At 40.5% G+C, this 22,484-nt stretch overlaps 1 protein-coding gene across 2 annotated transcripts in view; it reads left to right on the plus strand.

Annotated features, from left to right (window-relative positions):
• The first annotated feature begins 2,788 nt into the window (after positions 1–2,788).
• The window catches only part of LOC122552695 (galectin-8-like), a 25,229-nt gene continuing 5,533 nt past the window's right edge, over positions 2,789–22,484 (plus strand). For both annotated transcript variants that reach the window (XM_043695565.1, XM_043695566.1), the window contains exons 1-7: positions 2,789–2,925; positions 7,454–7,542; positions 12,616–12,826; positions 14,183–14,302; positions 16,736–16,792; positions 16,882–16,908; positions 18,432–18,520. In XM_043695565.1, coding sequence (XP_043551500.1) covers positions 2,899–2,925; positions 7,454–7,542; positions 12,616–12,826; positions 14,183–14,302; positions 16,736–16,792; positions 16,882–16,908; positions 18,432–18,520 — 620 coding nt within the window. In that variant the 5' untranslated portion in view covers positions 2,789–2,898. The remainder of the gene's footprint in view (positions 2,926–7,453; positions 7,543–12,615; positions 12,827–14,182; positions 14,303–16,735; positions 16,793–16,881; positions 16,909–18,431; positions 18,521–22,484) is intronic.

The following is a 22,484-nucleotide window of genomic DNA, read 5'->3' on the forward strand; positions in this document are numbered from 1 at the left end:
CAACTTAATGAACCTAAAGGATCCATTAGATACTACCAGCAAAACTAATGTCATCTACAAGATACCATGCAAGAACTGTAAAAAAACATTACATCAGACAAACTAGCAGGAAACTTGTCATCAGGATACATGAACACCAACCGGCCACCAAAAGACACAACCCACTATCACTAGTTTCTATACATACAGACAAAGAGGGACACCACTTTGACTGGGACAACACACACATCCTAGGACAGGCGAAACAAAGAAATGCAGGAGAATTCTTAAAAGCATGGCAGTCTAACTAGAACTCCATCAATAAAGGTTAGGATTTGGAAACAGTGGTGTTGGACTGGGGTGTACAAAGTTAAAAATCACACAACACCAGGTTATAGTCCAACAGGTTTATTGGAAGTACTAGCTTTTGGAGCACTGCTCCTTCATCAGTGGTAGTTGTGGAGAATAAGATTGTAAGACACAGAATTTATAGCAAACATTTACAGTGTGATATAACTGAAATTATATATTGAGGAAGACCAGGATTGTTTGTTACGTCTCTTATCTTTTAGAATGACCATGTTGGTTTCAGTTGTTTCATATGTAAATTGGAAAACTTCTTTTAAAAGTTACATTCTCAAGTGTACTTTAACAACTGGTGTCATGTCAGCCAGATAATGTATTGAAGGTGTTAGTTCCCTGTGTGAGGCTGTCATGCCACAATGGTCAGACTGATTCTAATCTATAAAATGGATTTACAGAATCTTACATGAATTCATGCAGTTTTTGAGCAAAGTAAAATATAATTCTGCAAGTACAAATTCACCCCACAAACTTATACGTGTATGTGTGCATGTGGGTTTGTGTGTGTGTGAGGAGGGGGGAGGTTATGAGTGTCTGTGAGAGGGTGTGTGTATGTGTGTGAGTGTAAAGGGGTTTAAGTCTGTGAGAGGGTTTGTGTGTGGGAGTGTATGTGTGTGTATGAGAGAGGGTCTGCGTATATGTGTGTGTGTGTCCATCAGTCTGTCTGTGTGTGTATAGTGCAATGGGGTCACCAGTAGTGTGATATATACCTGAGGTCCCAGTTGAGGCCATCCCCATGGGCACCAAACTTGGCTAAACCTCCGCTCAGGCACTTTTCGTTGTTGCCTGTCCTGAAGTCCGCCTTGCAGGCTGGTCACCCAAAGGTCCGAGGTCAAACGTCCTGGACTGCTGAAGTGTTCTCCCACTGGGAGGGAATAGTCTTGCCTGTTGATTCTGGATTAGTGGTGCTGGAAGAGCACAGAAGTTCAGGCAGCATCCGAGGAGCAGTAAAATCGACGTTTTGGGCAGAAGCCCTTAATCAGGAATAAAGGCAGAGAGCCTGAAGCGTGGAAAGATAAGCTAGAGGAGGGTGGGGGTCGGGAGAAAGTAGCATAGAGTACAATAGGTGAGTGGGGGAGGGGTGAAGGTGATAGGTCAGGGAGGAGGGTGGAGTGGATAGGTGGAAAAGGAGATAGGCAGGTAGGACAAGTCCGGACAAGTCATGGGGGCAGTGCTGAGCTGGAAGTTTGGAACTGGGGTGAGGTGGGGGAAGGGGAAATGAGGGAGCTGTTGAAGTCCACATTGATGCCCTGGGGTTGAAGTGTTCCGAGGCGGAAGATGAGGCGTTCTTCCTCCAGGCGTCTGGTGGTGAGGGAGTGGCGGTGAAGGAGGCCCAGGACCTCCATGTCCTTGGCAGAGTGGGAGGGGGAGTTGAAATGTTGGGCCACAGGGCGGTGTGGTTGATTGGTACGGGTGTCCCGGAGATGTTCCCTAAAGCATGGTGGTGAGGGAGCGGCGTCGATTTTACTGCTCCTCAGATTATTCCTGATGAAGAGCTTTTGCCTGAAACGTCGATTTTACTGCTCCTCGGATGCTGCCTGAACTGCTGTGCTCTTCCAGCACCACTAATCCAGAATCTGGTTTCCAGTATCTGCAGTCATTGTTTTACCTGCCTGTTGATTGTTGTGCGGTGTCCATTCATCCATTGTCGTAGCCTCTGTTTGGTCTCACCAATCTACCATGCCTCAGGGCATCTTGCCTGCAGCGTTTGAGGTAGACAACGTTAGTTGAGTCGCATGAGTACCTGCCACGTACATGGTGGGAGGTGTCCCCACGCATGATGGTGGTGCCCTTGTCGACATTCTGACACGTCTTTGCAGCGTCTACAGTGACAAGGGTGTATGGTATGGCATCCTACACACAGACACACACTCACGCAGACCCTCTCTCATACACTCACACATACATACCCTCTCACAGACTTAAACCATTTTACACACACACACCCTCTCATAGACACTCATAACCTACACACCTCCCCCCCAACAAACTGAGTTTCTCCAACATTCTCTTATATTTGTTTAAGATTTTAAGCATCCGCACTGTTTTTTTTTTCACTTTTAGTACGAGTTTTCATTGTGGTTGGTTCCTTTCGTTCTTTCTTTCCTACACCTGAAAGAAAAAGCAATGCAGCCCCCTTAAGTTGATAGTAGACGTTCTGTCACCCGAACCAGGCAGACAACGCAGGGCTTAATACATAGCTGCAGCTGGTTGCTGTAACGGTGAAATTATAGATTTATTAAGTTGCAGGAAATTACACAAGCGTACAGCCGTCACTGGACAAGGAAAGCAAGTGAAACGGCCCTGCAATCGCTTGCGGTGAAAGTTCACTCAGAGGAAGACAGCTGTCAAATCGCGAGCGTTGCTCTCAATCACGGAAGTGATCGCTACCAATCGCAAAGCGAATTCGTTTGCCAATCACTCCCTCAGCGGCTTCTCGTTGGACGCTAGTGTAATTGTGACATCCGTGGCTGGGTTCGGTGGATGCGGAGGGGTTTGTCGCCAGTCGGTGTCTTTGGGTTTTCTTTTGGTCATCCCCAATCAATAGGTTCCTAGATGTCTAACCCAACGATATTCAACCCGGTAAGGACTTAGTTTCGGCGTGTTTTGTGTACGTGGTTGTATTTAGCAAGCTAGTCTGTGCTAAGTGAATCTGCCCATGAAGAGGTGATTCACTTGATGGAAGGATTAACAATAAAGTACCAATGGGTTAACCCTATAAAAGAGGGTGAGTTTACAGCTCCGAAATCTTTCTGCTGGAATCACTTTCCATTTATTGAGAGGACTAGACCTTGTGTAGCACTGGAGATTATGTTCCTGTATTCATTTGGTAGTAGAATTAATATTTACACCTACTTAATCTGAGAAATAATTAGAGATGAGAAAGCTAAATTGGCTCTCCAGTTCATCCTCCCATCCTTCTTATCTCTAATTTCCTGGTAGTTATTTGAAATAATTTTTGCTTCCATGGTACTGAATGGCTGGACCATTTCAGAACAAAAGAGAGGTGGGTGTTTGTGCAGAACACACTTCTGATCTTTGGCTGAGATCAGGGTTGTAGAGATGTACAGTATGGAAACAGATCATTTGGTCTAACTTGTCCATACCGACCAGATATCCAAAATTAATCTAGTCCCATTTGCCAGCATTTGGCTTATGTCCCTCTAAACCTTTTCTATTTGTATACCCATCCAGATGTCTTTTAAATGTTGTAATTGTTATCAGTCTCCACCACTTCCTCTGGCAGCTCATTTCCATACGTGCACCACTGTCTATGTGAACAAAATTGCCCCTTATGTTCCTTTTAAATCTTCCCTCTCTCACCCTAAACTCATGCCCTCTAGTTTTAGCCTCCCCAACCCCGAGGAGAAAACCTTTTCTATTCACCCTATCTATGCCGCTCATGATTTTATAAACTTCTATAAGGTCGCCCTTGTTCAGCCTCTCACTATAGCTCAGATCCTCCGAACCTGGCAACATCCTTGTAAATCTTTTCGGAACCTTTCAAGTTTCACAACATCCTTCATACAGGAGGGAGACCAGAATTGCATGCAGTATTCCAATAGTGGCCTAACCAATGCCCTATAAGCCTCAACATAACCTACCAACTCCTATATTCACTGACCAATAAAGCAAAGCATACCAAATGCTACTTCACTATCTTATCTACCTGCGGCTCCACTTTCAAGGAATGATGAACTTACATTCCAAAGTCACTTTGTTCAGCAACACTCCCCAGGGCTTTACCATTAAGTATATAAGTCCTGCCCTGAACTGCCTTTCCAAAATGCAGCACCTCACATTTATCTAAATTAAACTCCATCTTCCACTCCTCAGCCCGTTAACCCCTCTCACCAAGATCCTATTGTACTCTGAAGTAATCTTTGCCGTCCACTACAGCTCCAAATTTGATGTCTTCTGCATACTTGCTTGTATCTTACACTCAGCATTTCAAAGTATAAGCAATAGTCTTTGGTGTTAATCCCGACCAAAAGTGCCCACTTGCCTAAAGTGATGGTTCAGATGAAAATTTTGTTGGAAAGCCCATATGTTGAAAAATAATAGATCTCTATATAGGTTTGCCTTCCTAAATCCCAGAACATTTGGGGTTGTGAGAGATGCCACCAACAGCACAATCTTCAAACTGAAAGGTTATAAGTAGGAAAGGCATACTTCTCCTGCACACATTTCTTTTTTTAAGCTTTTGTACTATTTATTTTTAAACATGGAAATTATTTTCATGAAGTCATATGTAAAGTTAATAAAGCATGGCACTGCTGCTTAGGCAGCATCCAAGGACAAGACAGTCAACGTTTGGGCCAGCACCCTTCTTCAGGAATTTTAAAATGTCATCACATTTGAATGTTAAAAAAGGGCATGTGAAGTGTTTTAATAATTTCAAACCTTTGTCTCTGTTTTTGGATGTGTTTTTTCTTGATTTGTTCTTGAGAGTGGTTTCCTCAGCTGTTTCAAGATTTCTGGAGGCCAGAGCAAATAAGGCTGGCAGACTTTTTCTCCATTTGTGATGGAGTCATAGAATCCCTACAATGTGGACACAGGCCATTTGGTCCAATAAGTCCACACCGACCCTCTGAAGAGTAACCAATCCTGAGCCATTTCCCCTACCCAATTACTCTACTCTACATTTACCCCTGACTAATGCACCTAAACTACACATCCCTGAATACTATGGGCAATTTAGCATGGCCAACTCACCTAACCTGCACATCTTTGGATTGTGGGAGGAAACCGGAGCAGCCGGAGGAAACCCATACAGACGTGAAGAGAATGTGCAAACTCAACACAGACAGTCACCCGAGGCTGGAATCAAACTTGGGTCCCTGGCACTGTGAAGCAGCAGTGCTAACCACTGAGCCACCGTGTCGCCCTATGGTGAACCATGATTTGTAACAGAGGTTAGCATGTTGTTCCAAATTTATTAATTGAATTTAAATTCCCCTAAGCTGCCGTGCTTGGATTTGAATGTGTCTCAGGAGCTTCTGGATTACTTGTCCAATAACCTTGCCACTATGCTGCTACCATTCCCATGCGCAGTGCCTCCCAAAGTTTCTTTCTTGTGGTTTTGCATATCAGCTACTACGAGCCCAGTCTAGCAGTTATGTCCTTTAGAACCTGGCCAGCACAGCAGTGGCATCACTGAGCAACTCTTAGTAATGGACATTGAAGTTCTCCACCAGTTTATACTGTGTACAAAAACAACTGCTGTGTGTCCTACATTATAACCATGACCATGCATCATGAGTACTCTGGCTGTGAATTACTTTTCGACATTTGTGTTGAAGGATGCGATATAAATTTGCATTCATTGCTCCTTTTGTCAATTGAAATACTTAAAATTTTATTTTGGGAGCATTTTTTCTGAAAGCCAAAATATTCTGAATGGTTTGACTGTGAATCAACTTCAGTTCTTAGAATTCACTGTTATGTAATTCATTATAAGCCAGAACTGAATCTATTTTAATTTTTTTGCAGCTGGAGAACTCCCCACATTTTTAGACACAAATGTTAACTTTAGAACAGTTTCTGATTGTCCCTGACCATTTTCAGGAACTTGATTTCATATTGCACAGATTTTATACAATTCACCTGTCTCGTAACTGTTTAGAAGTGTTGGAGACATATTCGTTTTTACCTATTTTTGCGTCAGTTCTATAAATCTCAATTTTAATTCCTTCAGGCAAGGGCTGAGGCAGTGACAAATATTGAAACTTCAACATGCTGTACTAATTACATTTCTGTTGCAACATCTAAATGATCCTGGAATGCACCCAGTGTCTGAAGTTCACTCTTCCTGTTGAGTCAGTCAGTTTTCTGTAAGCAGAAGTATATTTGAACATATTCTGTTCAATCCTGAATCTTTGTTGTTCTCCATGATTTGCTTTCTCTATCTTGTTGAGAATCTGTCCTATATCTTTATAAGGTCTCTTGTAAACACTCTCTTTTTCAAAGCTGAAGAATGTACATGGGATGACCCACAATATACAGAAGAAATAAATTTGATGTTCCAACTAATGCCAGTTTTTGTGCTTCAGTTGAGCCTCCTAACATTTCTTCTGATTAACTCCACCATAGTAATCATTCATTTCTTTCTCACTCATATTTGTCTTCCCATTAAAAGTATCCAAACTACTTGTTTCAACTATTTGCTTCCTATTTATTAAGTGCTTCCTTATGCCCTTATTTATCCATGGCATTGCACTAATGTTTAGTTTATTCTTTTTTCTTAGCAGATTACATGTTTCGTGCACTTTGTTGAATGCAATTTTAATTGTTTCCTATTGTTCAACTTTGTTACTTGCCAACTTAGTTCCCATTCTAGCTCTGTCTCAATCACATAGAAACTGAAGAAATTCTGATTCTATACTCAGTTTTCATCATGCTCGTGTAATTCTGTATTGTCATTTTATAGTGCATTATGTTATGATCACTATTCCTGATGAAGGGCTTTTGGCCGAAACATCGATTTTCCTGCTCCTCAGATGCTGCCTGATCTGCTGTGCTTTTCCAGCACCACTCTAATCTCGATTTATAGTCACTATTGCCTACTTATACATCTCTGCTTCATTTCCAATTGTTAGAAATAGCAAGCCTTCATTTGTTGGGTTTTTTACATACTGGTTTTGAATGGAATTTTTGACTTGTTTAGGAACTCAATTTGCTTAACTTCTTTACCTACTTCCTTTGTCCAATTAATATCCAATGAAACACACTGTGATTTGTTTCGATCTCTATGTAAGAACGTGTCTCTTTCCTCTGACATGTGGAATCAACCTCATTATGCTCTTCTGCAATTTGTCTAAGAACTGGACAACTGCCTTAATTTGTAGTAACTAGAAACTTAATGCAGATATAGACTGAGAAGAATGTACTGCATGCATTGTATTGTGGCTATGGTTTGTTTATGCTACGATGTCTTGACCTATCTTTAGCATGGAAGCAAACTCAATTCATGCTCAAAATATAATGAAGGAGTTTATTTAAATATATTGTAATGGTATTGCAAGCTGCACTAAACTAATGCAAGTATTACTGATCCTCAAATGGTCTATTAATTTGCTCTTCTAAGCTTGGCTGTTATTTTTTCTTTCAGGTTATGCCATACAGTGGTGCGATCTTTGGTGGTTTGCGACGAGGGCAGATGATAGCAGTGCAAGGAATATTGCCCAAAGAAAGTGAAAGGTAAAACATGACGTGGAACCGATTTTTTTTTTTGAGAATGTTTGTAGCTCAGATTGAGGTTCAGGTTGTCCGTTTGTACGCTGAGCTGGAAGGTTTGTTCTCAGACTTTTCGTCACCATACTAGGTAACATCATCAGAGAGCCTCTGTTGAAGCACTGGTGTTCTGTTCCACGTTCTACTCATGTGTCTTGATGTGTTAAGGTGGGTGATATCATTTCCGATTCTCTTTCTCAGAGGTTGGTAAATGAGGTCCAAATCGATGTGTTTATTGACGGAGTTCTGGTTTGAATGCCAGACCTCTAGGAATTCCCGTATATATCTCTGTTTAGCCTGTCCTAGGATCGGTGTGTTGTCTTGGTTGAAGTGGTGTCCTTCTTTGTCTGTGTGTAAGGATGCTAGTGATGGCTAGTTGATGCTCGTGTATCCTGGTGGCTAGTTTCCTGCCTGTCTGTCCGATGTAGTCTTTATTGCAGTCCTAGCAGGGTATTAGGTAAATGACATTCAATTTGCTGGTTGTTGGTACGGGGTCCTTTAGGTTCATCAGTAGCTGTTTCAGTGTGTTGGTAGGTTTGTGGGTTGTCATGATGCTAAGGGTTCGGAGTAGTCTGGTAGTCATCTGCGAGATGTTTTATTGTATTGTAGTGTGGCTAGAGTCTCTGGGCATGTTGTGTCTTCTTGTTTGCGTTTCTTGTTTAAGAATCAGCGGACTGTGTTTATCGGGTACCTGTTGTTCTTGAATATGCAGGAACCTATAGGACCCCCTACCAACAACCAGCAAATTGAATGTCATATACAAAATATCCTGCAAAGACTGCAACAAACACTACATAGGACAGAAGGCAGGCAACTAGCCACCAGGATACACAAGCACCAACTAACCATCAAAAGACATGACCAGATCTCACTAGTATCCTTACTTACAGATGAAGAAGGACATCACTTTGACTTGGACAACACACCCATCCTAGGACAGGCTAAATAGAGACACACATGGGAATTCCTAGAGGCCTGGCATTCTAACCGGAACTCCGTCAATAAACACATCGATTTGGACCCCATTTACCAACCTTTGAGAAAGAGAATCGGAAATGATATCATTCACCTTAACAGACCAAGACATGTAAGTAGAAAGTGGGACAGAACACCAACGCTTCAACAGAGGCTCTGTTATGATGTTACCTGGCATGGTGATGAAATATCTGAAACAAACCTGCCAGCTCAGCGAGCAAAACGTACAACCTGAACCATGTGGAAAATTTACACTGGGAAGAAAATTTTATATGGTGACCAGGGCACTTGTCGAAAATTTCCCTTTGGCAGGAATTTACAAATTACAAATTTTGAGGTAGCCAGTTACCTTTATTCTTAGAAGAAATGTACATGTATTCTGTAAACCACCCTGGTATTCTGGGATGAGATGTTTTCTTTGATTTGACAAATAAACGTTGTTGAATTCAAATCATTGAAACTTCATCTTTGTTTGAAATGGTAAATTTACATTCTGAAAGATGTTAGTGAAATGTGCCAAATGCTCAAGTGAGCGAGTAAGGAAAAAGTAGGGCAGAGTAGTTATGTGGATCAAGGTAACGGAGAGGGATAGAAAGTACATGGATAAGAGTGCAGCAGAAAATATGATCAGATTAAGGAGAAATAGCTTCAGATTAAGGAGAGAATATGATCAGATTAAGGAGAAAATAGCTTTGAGCTAAGTGAGAGGGAGAGGATTTTTGAATGAAAGGCAATTTGGAAAATCAAAGTTTAAAAACTAAGCCCATGACAGCCTTTTATCTTGAAAGGTGATGGTTTCTGCCATGGTGGTTAACTCTGCGTTATGGGGCTTCTGAGCCTCACTCCATCATTGCAATCTCTATCGTTTGATGCAGAGGAAGAAAAGGGTTGAGAGGGTGCAGTATTCATTGACTGCTATTTTCTCTGATCCCTCTCCTCAACCAGTTGGGATTTTAACTTATATTCACCTTTTCCAATGTCTTTTCAAATAGTCAGCTCCCCCCACCAACTGTTTCCCTATTGTCAGTGCCAATATCCACTATCTTCATACTTCATTTTCAAGTGTCCTTGCAGTAGCGGAATGGACACAAGGACATCATGACCCAGTCGTCAGCTAATTGTACATCATTAGGTGTTCAGCTATCATGCTTTTAATTAACATGGTTGACCCAGTACAGATTTCATAGACTTAACACTGAGTGTATGCTAATCAAAAACTGAAAGAACTGTGAATGCTGTAAATCAGAAACATAAAGCTGAACTGATGAGTTTTTTGGTTCTGAGAAAGGGTCACCGGACCCAAAACGTTAACGCTGAATTCTCTTCACAGATGCTGCCAGACCTTGTGAGCTTTTCCAGCAATTTGTATTTGTGTTATTGAGTGAATGCTGATGGAGTTAGCATGTTTCAGACCTCTGAAAATGACCTTGCCATGCCAGTAGCTGCTAATGGTACATCTGAAACAGCAAAGGTGGAAACTGCTCAGCCTGCCTTCTGTTTTGCTGAAGTTATTACTTGCAGTAATTTTTATACCAGACACCAATGATATTTCTGTGTGCTTGGGGAATGTGATGTCATTGACCTGGCTGAGACTTTGGCAGTCTTAATGCAATGATTGTATCTTGAACTTGGTATAAAATGTTCCATTCAGTACAGAATAGGAATATGTGTGGATAGTAGAAGATTTTAGCTTAATAAATAGCTTGGTCTTGAACTTTTCCCTATTTAAAATTCTTTATTTTTTAAAGTAAAAATTATACCATAGTCAACAATGACAGTGGATGGTGTAGTGTGACAATGTAACTGGAAATTCCATTTTTATACAAAATGAGGAATGTAAAGTTTTATTGTATAAATATTCTCTGGACGGCATTTACTAAAGAAAATTACTTTTGACATAGCGTTGAGACAAGCAGACATGATTGTATTTTAAGATGAAATGTAGAATTGTTTTCACATTGTGTGGTTTGCTTTTGGGCATTTCCAAATGTCCCAGACACTTTCCAATTTGTAACAGCAAGTTTTCTTGAATAAAATGAATTGTTATTAAATGGGGGAGATTGAGATCAGTTTTGGCTATAGCTAAATGCTGTATATACATGGCCTTGATATGGTTTATTGTCATTATACATATATTTCGCATGCTTTTCCAAGATATGCCCCATTTTAGTAAACTTTGTAAATGTGGATCAGGTCACCAGTGGGTTCAAGAAACCAGATAGCTAAAAATGGTATGATACTAAAATAGGTAGAAAAGCAAAGAAAATTTATAGCCCAAGAACGGGCCCTTCGGCCCTCTAAGCCTGAGCCGATCCAAATCCACTGTCTAAACCTATCGCCCAGTTCCTAAGAATCTGTATCCCTCTGCTCCCCACATACTCATGCATCTGTCCATGAATCTACTGTGCCTGCCTCTGCTACCTCTGCTGGCAAGGGTTTCCAGGCGCGTACCACCCTCTGTGTAATGTACTTTCTGCGTGTATCCCCCTTAAACCTTTCAACTCTCAACTTGAATGCGTGACCTCTCGTTATGAATCCCTCCCCTGGGAAAAAGCTTATCTCTATCAACCTTGTCTATACCCTTTATGATTTTGTAGACCTCAAACAGTTCCCCCATTTTCTCAGGTTCAACACACAACCTTCCTTCCTTCCTTAACATTTACTGGACCAACCCTTTCTCGAGTTACCCTCTTGCTTCTTATATATGAATAAAAGGCCTTGGGATTCTCCTTAATTCTGCTTACTAAAGTTATTTCCTGACCCCTTTTTGCCCGCTTGATTCCTTCTTTAAGATTGGTCTTACTCTCTCGATATTCCTCCAAGGCCCCTTCTGTTTTTAAGCTGTCTGGACCTTATGTACGGTTCCCTTTTTCTCTTGACTAGTCGTACGGTTTCTCCTTTCATCCACAGTTCACCAGTTCATCTTGCCATTCCTATCCCTTGTTTTCAAAGGGACATGCCTATCTTGCTGCTACCTTCAACCTATCTTTGAAAGCCTCCCACATATCAAATGTGGACTTCCCTTCAAATAGCTGCTCCTAATCCACACCTCTCATCTCCTGCTGAATTTTGATGCTGAAGCAGGCAGTGATGAGGAGATAAAGAGGGTACAGGTGGATATTGATAGGCTTCGAGAATGACCAGAATCTGGGAGATGGAGTTTAGTGTGGATAAATGTGAGGTTGTCCAGTTTGGCTGGAAAGACAAAAACGCAAATTATTATTTAAATAGAAGCAGATTCAAACTGCGTCAGTGTGGAGAGATCTGGGTGTCTTTGTGCATGAATTGTAGAAAGTGGGTGCAGCATATAATAAGAATGGCAAATAGAATCCTTGCATTCATTATAAAAGGACTGGCTTATAAAAGTAAAGAGGTGTTGTTACAATTATATAAGATGTTGGTGAGGAAACATCTGGAATATTGTGTTCAATTCTGTTCTCCTTAGTTGAGGAAGGATATGGTGGGATTGGAGGCAGTTCAGAGGAGGTTCACTAAGCTGATTCCAGAGATGAAAGAACTGTCATATGAGGAGTGTTGAATAGTTGGGACTTATACTCGCCGGAGTTCAGAAGAATGAGGGGAGAGTCTGCTTGAGGTATATTAAATGCTAAAGGGGATTGATAAGGTGGGCATTGAGCAGATAGGACAGCTTTGAATAAGATGGCATAGATATAGTGAGAGGAGGTAGATTCAAAACTAAAATGAGGCAAAACTGCTACTGAGAGTTGTGAATCTGTGGAACTCTCTGCCACAGAATGCAGTGGAGGCAGAATCTAAAATAATTCCACAGAGGCTGATATCCGATCACCAAATCATCCTTTATTTACACATGCATATATTTGATACTGGTCATGCTTCCTCAGAGTGAACAGAACCTTTGACACTCCTGTCAGCCTGGGCTCCCTTATTGGGGCTGTTAATCTTGATCAGTCAGGGAACTTGTATTCTATGAGGTCCACCTGGCTCCTAATTCCTATGGTCGTATAATTAGTTTGATTTTTCATGGCATGGAAATGAGTAACTTCTTTCAGCGGAAATGTGTGTCATTGTTGAACTTTCGTACAGATTCCAAGTGGATTTACAGTGTGGAAGCAGTGAAAAACCTCGTGCAGATGTAGCCTTCCATTTCAATCCACGTTTTTGGAGATCTGGGCGTGTTGTTTGCAATACTCTGACATGTGAAAGATGGGGACGTGAAGAGATAAAATATGAGATGCCATTCAAAAAAGGAGAGCCATTTGAAATCATTTTCTTCGTAATGGTTGACAGGTTCAAGGTAATGCTCGCCGTTCCTAATTTTTTTTTGACATTTTCCTTGATGTTTTCTGACATGGCATCTTAGTACTGTGTAATTGTGGAACTTGTTAAAAGATATTTAAATTCGACAATGTGCCCATCATGCTGCATTGTTCAATAACTTGCAGTGCCATTGTAAAACTTAACATGTAAAACTCCAACAAATTGGTTATAATTTGTAAGTTGCCCTTAAATCTTCTGCAATGTAGGGTTTTTTTTTGTCATATTGCTGGTAAATGCGATGATTAATCTGACTCTCTGGACATTGCTGTTGTGACTCCTCAGCAGTACACAGGGTCAAGTAATTGAGTTTAAAAGAGAGCTTAGTAACCATCAAAAATGGATGGAGACATAGTTGCTCTGAACTGTTTATGTGTCCTTTCCTGCAGTATCAGGTCGTCTTATGCAGTGGATGGAGATTGTCTGGATTTATGCTTCACATAATTTGTATTTAGAAATAAAATACTTGTAGTCAATTGAGATGTGAAAGTAACCAGGAGATTGATTACTTGTGTTTTTTAAATAAACTTTTCACATACATTGAATACTAATTTAGTCTTGTTGTCAAATTGAGAATAGTGCATGAGCTTCAACTCTTACTTAACCTAACCTTCTCTGTGCAATGCTTGGTAGTTGAAATGAAATGAGAATGTCAACTCTTTCAGTTCATCTAAAGGTGATTTTTTTGTAATGTTATTACAATGAGAAGATTTTTTTGAAACATCTCTCTGTTAAGTAACAGCTTTTGATTGTCCTGCTTCTAAGTAAATGTGTAAGTAATGAAATCCATAAATAATTCCAGTTGTATCGGCATTTTCTATCATCCTAGTACCTTTTTCAAAACTCAGTCCTGTTCGCATCGTCTTCCTTTCATGTAACTGCCTCACCATATTATAATTAGTGTCATCAATAGAGGCACATTGGTTACTGTTTCATCAGAATAGAAATGCCGTATTGCTGTGATGATAGCAATATTGTCAAATCCATTGCCTTTTTCTTTGCATGCAAAGATACAAAGGGAAAAACCAATGAAGACTTGTTTTCTATTTTTACCTTGATATAAATATACAAGCAAAAATGTTATTAACTCTGTTTTCTTAGGGAACTGAGAGTGAAGTGTATCAAATGCTCCTGTCTATTGTGTTAAGCACAGTTAGATTTGCTGGAAGTGTATAGTTTTGGAGCAAGTGAATTGAATTTGTGTTGGGGGTGTAGCTGGAAAATGGGTTGAAGTTATGGGATTGATTGATGCATTGGTAATGCATGACATTACCTTTAGGAATGGTAATTATCTGCAGGAACCTACTCTATATATAAATATGTATTTATCTACTAGGTTGCAGTTAATGGAAAACATTTCATGGACTACCAACACAGAATAAGTGTGGACAGAGTTGACACACTTGGAATTTCCGGTGTGGTCCAAATTCAAACGATTTGCTTCTTGAACAGCACTGTAAGTAAGAAGTAAATAAGCAATTTGTATTAACATATTTCTGGGTGATTAAATGGACATAATAGGAAGTTCAGGATTATCTTCCAAATCAAATGTCATGAAATTATTTCAGATTGCAATTCCATCTTTTTTTTTCTTTGTCACCCTTTGACTATTTGCCCATATGTACTGACATACTTCTAGTGTTAATAATGTTTGAGAAGATTTGTAGCTCAGGTTGATTATAAGTATATAAGTTAGCTTGCTCACCTGGGAGGCTTGTTTTCAGACGTTTTGTCACCACGACTAGGTAACATCATCAGTGAGAGTCTCCAGTGAAGCACTGGTGGTATGTCCCGCCTCTCTATTGGTTTCTTCAAGTGGGTGATGTCATTTCCAGTTCTTTTCTTCAAGGGAAGGTAGATGGGATCTAAGTCGATATGTTTATTGATGGAGTTCTGGTTAGAGTGCTATGCCTGTAAGAATTCTCATGCGTGTCTTTGTTTCACCTATTCTAGAATGTGTGTGTTGTCCCAGTCAAAGTGGTATCCTTATTTGTCTGTATGTATGGAAACTAGTGATTGTGGGTCTTGTCTTTTGGTGGCTAGTTGGTGTTCCTGTATCCTGGTGGCAAGTTTCCTGCTTCTTTGTCCGCTGTAGTGTTTTTTACAGTTCTTGCATGGTATCTTGTAGATGACATTCGTTTTGCTCGTAGTATCTAATGGATCCTTTCAGTTCATTAGTAATTATTTAAATGTGTTGGTAGGTTTGTGGGCTACCATGATGTTAAGGGGTCTGAGTAGTCTGGAAGTCATTTCTGAAATGTCTTTGATGTAACGTAATGTAGCTATAGTTTTTGGTTGCGTTGTGTCTGCTTGTTTGGGCTTGTTTCTGAGGAATTGTTTCTGAGGATTGTGTTTATTGAGTACCCGTTTTTCTTGAAAACATTGTATAGATATTTTTCTTCGGCGTTTTGTAGTTCTTGGGTGCTGCAGTGTGATGTAGCTCGTTGAAATAATGTCTCCATTTGTGGGTGTTGCGATGATTGCTTCTGAAGTATTTGGTCTGTGTTTGTTGTTTTTCTGTAGACGCTGGTTTGAAGCTTTTCGTTAACTGTACATTCAACTGTTACATCTAGGAATGGGAGTCTGTTGTCGTTCTCCTCTTTTGTGAAATGTATGCCTGTCAGGATATTGTTGATGGTATTGTATGTTTCCTCCAATTTGTTATGTTTTGTGATGACAAAGTTGTTATTCATGTAGCAGACACAAAGTTTGAGTTGGATAGATGGGAGGGCAGCTTGTTCCAGTCTCGGAATTACTGCTTCTGCTAAGAGCCCTGATATTGGTGATCCCATGGGCGTTCTGTTGACTTGTTTGTAGGTTTTGTTATTGAATGTGAAGTGGGTGGTGTGGCGCAGTCCACTAGCTTGAGGATGTTGTCTTTGCTGATGAGGTTGGTGCTGACTGGTATTTGTGGTCCTGGTTTTCCTAGTAGTGATGCCAGTGTTTCTTTGGTCAGGTCGATATTAACTGACATGAAAAGGGCTGTAACGTCAAAGGAGACCATTATTTCATCCTCTTCTATCTTGGTGTCTTTGATGTTCAGGAATTCTTGGTGGAGTGAACGGAGTGGCATGAATCTTCAGTTAGATGTTTTAATTTCTGGTGGAAATCCTTGGCTAGTCTGAATGCTGGTGTGCCAGGTAGAGAGACTATGGGTCTGAGGACTCCCCAGGTTTGGGTATTTTTGGTACTCCATAGAAGCGTGACTGGAACAACACACATCCTAGGACAGGTGAAACAAAGATGGCACAAGAATTCTTAGAAGCATGGCATTCTAACCAGAACTCCATCAAAAAACACATTGACGTAAATCCCGTCTACCTTCCCCTGAAAGAAAGAACTGGAAATGACATCACCCACCTGAAGAAACTAAGCCCCTATAAATAGAGAGGCGGGACATAGCACCAGCGCTTCACCGGAGACTCCCACTGATGATGTTGTTACCTAGTCATGGTGACAAAACGTCTGAAAACAAACCTTCCACCTCAGCGAGTTAACTTATATACATACAGCTTGTGTCTTTCGTAACTAATCGATCTAGGTTTGTAACTTTGATTAGAGGATGACCTATTTAACTGCAAAACACAATTTTGTTTGATATGATGTTGGTCCTCCTGATTACTCCGTCTTCAGTGAAATACTCCTTTAGCAAAAGCAGCTCTCTGAAGTTTGATCTTGTGGTGCACCTCCAATATTCTGATTATCTTATTGAAAATAGGGTAATATATACATGTGCTGAGGTCATGCTACTTATATTAATGTTTATTTATAACCATTAGAATCTAGTGTATAGGATCTCATTACTATAGATAACCAATGCTCCTAATGTGCTCTAACTTCTTTACATCCATAAACCAGATAGTGTAATAAACATTTCTGTCGTAACTAGGAACAGGATAATCCATATTCTACCCTACCGATAAAGAAGACTGATGCAAGTGGGACTGTAAGTCCGAGAATTTATCCTTTTAAACTCTCTTTCTACTGCCTTCAAGTTATTACGCATTGTCTTAATAATGTTTGTTGATATTGCAGCATGCCAAGCCTACAACAATTCCATTGGTAAGTGCACAATTGTTTGTTTGCACCATATTTTGTAAATTTGATACTTTCCTTTAGCAGTTCTGATACTTTGTCAAACTTGATTGTGTTTTTTGAAGAAGTAGCAAAGAGGATTGATGAGGGCAGAGCGGTAGATGTGATCTATATGGACTTCAGTAAGGTGTTCGACAAGGTTCCCCATGGAAGACTGGTTAGCAAGGTTAGATCTCACAGAACACTAGCCATTTGGATACAGAACTGGCTCAAAGGTAGGATACAGAGGGTGGTGGTGCAGGGTTGTTTTTCAGTCTGGAAGCCTTTGACCAGTGGAGTACCACAAGGATCGGTGCTGGGTCCTCTACTTTTTGTCATTTATGTAAATGACTTGGATGCGAGCATAAGAGGTACAGTTAGTAATGGTCAGAGTATTGAGTACAGGAGTTGGGAGGTCATGTTGCGGCTGTACAGGACATTGGTTAGGCCACTGTTGGAATGTTGCATGCAATTCTGGTCTCCTTCCTGTCAGAAAGATGTTGTGAAACTTGAAAGGGTTCAGAAAAGATTTCCAAGGATGTTGCCAGCGTTGGAGGATTTGAGCTATAGGGAGAGGATGAACAGGCTGGGGTTGTTTTCCCTGGAGCTGAGGGCTGACCTTACAGAGGTTTACAAAATTTATGAGGGGCATGGATAGGATAAATAGACAAAGTCTTTTCTCTGGGTCGGAGAGTCCAGAACCAGAGGGCATAGGTTTAGGGGGAGAGGGGAAAGACATAAAAGGGGCAACTTTTTCACACAGAGAGTGGTACGAGTATGGAATGAGCTGCCAGAGGATGTAGTGGAGGCTGGTACAGTTGCAACATTTAAAAGGATGGGTATATGAATAGGAAGAGTTTGGAGGATATGGACCAGATGCTGGCAGGTGGGACTAGATTGGGTTGGGATATTTGGTCGGCATGGACAGGTTGGACCGAAGGGTCTGTTTCCATGCTGTACATCTCTATGATGGTGAATATTTTAAACCAACTCCATTCTCAGCTGCTGTGGAAAAACAAACAGAATGCCTCCACCATTGTAACTTGATAAATCCACCAAATAGAACATGATAATACTTCAATATCCAAGCACAAGTGTTTCCAGAGGTTGTATTTTTCAGTAACATTTTCCCCTCATTTCATTTCTCCCCCCCTTTTTCACCTCATCCCCATCCTTGCCTCTTCCTTTCACTTTTAGAATTATTTACTTTTCTCAAATTTTCTGACCAGGCTTAAAGAGGTGGACAAAATATAGAAAGTAGCTGAAAGGCTTAGGTTGTTAATATTTCCCTGTTTTTAATACTTAGAAATATTAGAAACCAAGACCTATAAATAGAGAGGCTGGACATACCGCCAGTACTTCACCGGAAACTCTCACTGATGATGTTACCCAGTCATAGTGATAAACGTCTGAAAACAAACATTCCAGCTCAGCGAGCTAACTTACATATTATCAACCTGAGGTACAAATCTTCTCCAAAATCGCTAATTTGGAAGATATTTTGGTTTTAGGCTGTTCCTTACATGGGTCAGATTAAGGATGGATTATGCCCTGGTCGAACAATCACTCTTCAAGGCAAAGTCAATAGGAACCCAGACAGGTAATTTAGTTTTATAATTGTTACAAACTGCATTTTATAAGACTATAAGATATAGGGGCATTTAGCCTATCAGGTCTGCTCCACCATTCAATGAGATCGTGGGAGATCTGACCATCCTTAACTCCACTTTCTGGCCTTTTCACCATAATGTTTTCATTTCCATAATGATTAAAGATCTCTCAATCTCAGCCTTGGAGGCATATAGTGACCAAACCTCAGCAGCCCTTTGCAGTAAACAATTTCACAGATTCGCTACTCTCCAAGAGCAGAAATTTCTCTTCATCTCTTAAATGGACAAACCCTTATTCTGAGATTATGTTGTCTGGTCCTAGGCTCTCCCACAAGTGGAAACAACCCTTTTGCATGTACCCTGTCAAGTTCCTTTAGAATACTGTATATTTCAATAAGGTCACCTTTCATTTTTCTGAACTCCAATGATTATATACCTAACCTATTCAACATCCCCTCTTCAGACAGTCTCTTCATACCTGATGAACCTTCTCAGGTCTGTTTTATAACATAGTAAGACTTGTAGGTCATTCAGCCCCTGGAGCCTGCCCCACCATTCAATAATGTCATGCCTGATCTGTGGCCTAACTCCATATGCCAATCTTGGGTCAATATCCCTTGTTACCTTTGTTTAATAAAAATTTGAGTGTCAGATTTAAATTTAACAATTGAATTAGAATCGACCACCATTTGAGGAAAAGAGTTTCAAACCCCCACTACTCTTTGCATGTAGAAGTGCTTTCTAACATCTCTCCTGAATGGTCTGGCTCTAATTCTTAAACTATGTATCCTGCCCACCTGATTAGATCACCCCTTAATCTTTGAAATTCTGGACCATAAAGGCCTAATTTGTTTAATCTGACTTTATAACTTAACCCCTTAAGTCCAGGTATCATTCTTATAAACCTGCATGGAACTCGCTCCGGGTCAAAACATCCTTCCTAAGGTAAGGTGCCCAGATCTGTTCATAGTACTCCAAGTGGGATCTGATTAGGGTTTTGTATAACTACAGCATAATGTCTACATCCTTCTCCTCCAGCCTTTTAGGTATGAATCAGCCTTCTTGACTGCTTTGTGCACCAGTTCCTGGTACTTTATAGAGCTATGCTACTGAACCCCCAAATCTTGTTGGGCATCCACTGTATTTAACTTTATGCCTTCTCAACAATACCTGACCTACCCTTTCTTTTTTGGTCCAAAATGGATAACCTCACACTTCCATTAAAATCCATTTGCCACAGCTCTGTGCATTCACCTCATCTATCAGTATCCTGTTGTAATTACATGATGTCATTAACATTGTCCATGATGCTGCCCAATCTTGTGCTGTCAGCAAATTTGAATATTTGACGCAAAAATGGAATCTTTATCAGAATCACTGTACTCAGTTATTCTGCTTCCTTCCCACAGATGTTGCTGGGGAGGATCTGCTACAATTTCTGTTTTTGTTTCAGATCTCCAGCATCCACAGTTCTTTGTTTTATTTTGAATATTTGTCACTTAATGCCATTATTCAAGTCATTAATGAATAATTGAGATCCCAACACAGATCTCTGCAGGACACCACTAGTCATATCCTGCCAATTTGAGTACTTAGCCATTGTTCCAACTCTCCTGTCACTCAACCAATTTACTATCCATGTCAGTAATCCATGGGCTTCCACCTTAACCAACTGTCTTCTGTGGGACTTCATCAAAAGCCATCATGAAGTCAACATAAACAACATCTATCAACTTACCTCTGTCCATCACCTTTGTCATCTCTTGAAAAACTTGGAGGTTTGTCAGGCATGACCTACCATTCGTTAATCCATGCTGACTGTCAAGAATAACTGACAAGTTTTGAGTTGATGTTATCCTATCCTTGATTATAGATTCCAATAATTTCCCCACCATATTTGTCAGGCTAACAGGCCTGTAATTTCCTTGTTTCCCTCTGCTTTCCTTTAAGAGTGGAGTGATATGAGCAACTTTTAAATCCAGAGGTACAACTCCATGGTCAAGGAAACTCTGCCAATGTCCTAACTATAATCTTTCAATGTGTTCTCCTACCTTCTTTAAAACCATGGATGGAAACCACCAGGTCCTTGGGATTTGTCACTCTAAAGTTCCATTGATTTCCCCATTATTGACTATTTGCTTCAGGTAATTTTATTTAGACCGTTACTGAGCCTCTGTTAATTTCTTTGGATTTTCCTGCAAGCTATTCTCCTTTTCCGCTGTGAATACTGAAACATTAAAATCATTCAGCATGTCTGCCACTTCCCCATGATCATCGACAGTATCCTTATTCACAGCCGACAATGGTCCAATTGTACTCTTAACCAGCTGTTTTCCATTTATATAACTATGAAATCTCTTTTTGTCTTTTATGTCTCTTGCAAGTTGCCTTTTGTAATCCTTTATAGCCACTCTTCTGAACTGCATTGTGGCCCTTTATTGGTCTTTGCATTTGTCCCATTCTGTATTGTCCTTGTGTTTTTATAAGCCCTTCCTTTTTAATTTTATGCTGTCCCATAACCTCCTCAGATGTCCTTGGCTGTTTTGTTTTGTGAGGTGGAGCTTTTCCTTCTGAAATATTGTTACGTTTCTTTGAATACTCATCGCTGTTCCTTGGTTGTTTTACCTATTAGCAGAGCTTCCCAGTTTACTGTGGGCAGTCTCTGCCTCATCCTATTAAAGCCTGGCTTAATTAAATCCAAAATTCTCATTTCTAATCTTTGATTGTGTTTTACAATCACTTCATGAAACTGGATCATGTAATGATCATTATTTGACAACGTTCATGAACAATTAGGTCACTAACTAATTGAGGCTTATTGCTCATTACTAGATCCAATGTTGCTTGTCACCTTGTCACATCCAAGACATATTGCTGCAGTAACTATCCCGAACACACTCTAGAAATTCACAACCTTTCTGGCAAGTGTTTGTCTCCCCCAGTCTATGTTAAGATTAAAATTCCTAATTAGTACTTCTCTGCCTTTGCCCCATACTTGCTTAATTCAGTACTTAAACAATCTCGCACTTCTGAGCTGCTATCAGGTGGTTTGTGATTTTAGTTCCTTTATGGTTCCTCAGTTCAACACATAAGGTCTGTACTGGGTGCTTAGCCCTCAATATATAAGACCATAAGACCATAAGACATAGGAGTGGAAGTAAAGCCATTCGGCCCATCGAGTCCACTCCGCCATTCAATCATGGTTGATGCGCATTTCAGCTCCACTTACCAGCGTTCTCCCCGTAGCCCTTAATTCCTCTAGACAACAAGAATCTATCAATCTCGGCCTTGAAGACATTTAGCGTCCCGGCTTCCACTGCACTCCGTGGCAATGAATTCCACAGGCCCACCACTCTCTGGCTGAAGAAATGCCTCCGCATTTCTGTTCTGAAATGACCCCCTCTAATTCTAAAGCTGTGTCCACGGGTCCTAGTCTCCTCATCTAACGGAAACAATTTCCTAGCATCCACCTTTGCCAAGCCATGTATTATTTTGTACGTCTCTATTAAGTCTCCCCTTAATCTTCTAAACTCCAACAAATACAATCCCAGTATCCTCAGCCGTTCCTCATATGTTAGACCTGTCATTCCAGGGATCATCCGTCTGAATCTCCGCTGGACACGTTCCAGTGCCAGTATGTCCTTCCTGAGGTGTGGGGACCAAAACTGGACACAGTACTCCAAATGGGGCCTAACCAGAGCTTTATAAAGTCTTAGTAGTACATCTCTGCTGTTATATTCCAACCCTCTTGAGATAAGAGACAACACTGCATTCGCTTTCTTAATCACGGACTCAACCTGCATGTTTACCTTTAGAGAATCCTCGACTAGCACTCCCAGATCCCTTTGCGCTTTGGCTTTATTAATTTTCTCACCATTTAGAAAGTAGTCTATGCTTTTATTATTTTTGCCAAAGTGCAAGACCTCGCACCTGCTCACGTTAAATTCCATCAGC

Source organism: Chiloscyllium plagiosum, chromosome 9, assembly GCF_004010195.1.
Source record: "Chiloscyllium plagiosum isolate BGI_BamShark_2017 chromosome 9, ASM401019v2, whole genome shotgun sequence".
Classification (NCBI taxonomy): domain Eukaryota; kingdom Metazoa; phylum Chordata; class Chondrichthyes; order Orectolobiformes; family Hemiscylliidae; genus Chiloscyllium; species Chiloscyllium plagiosum.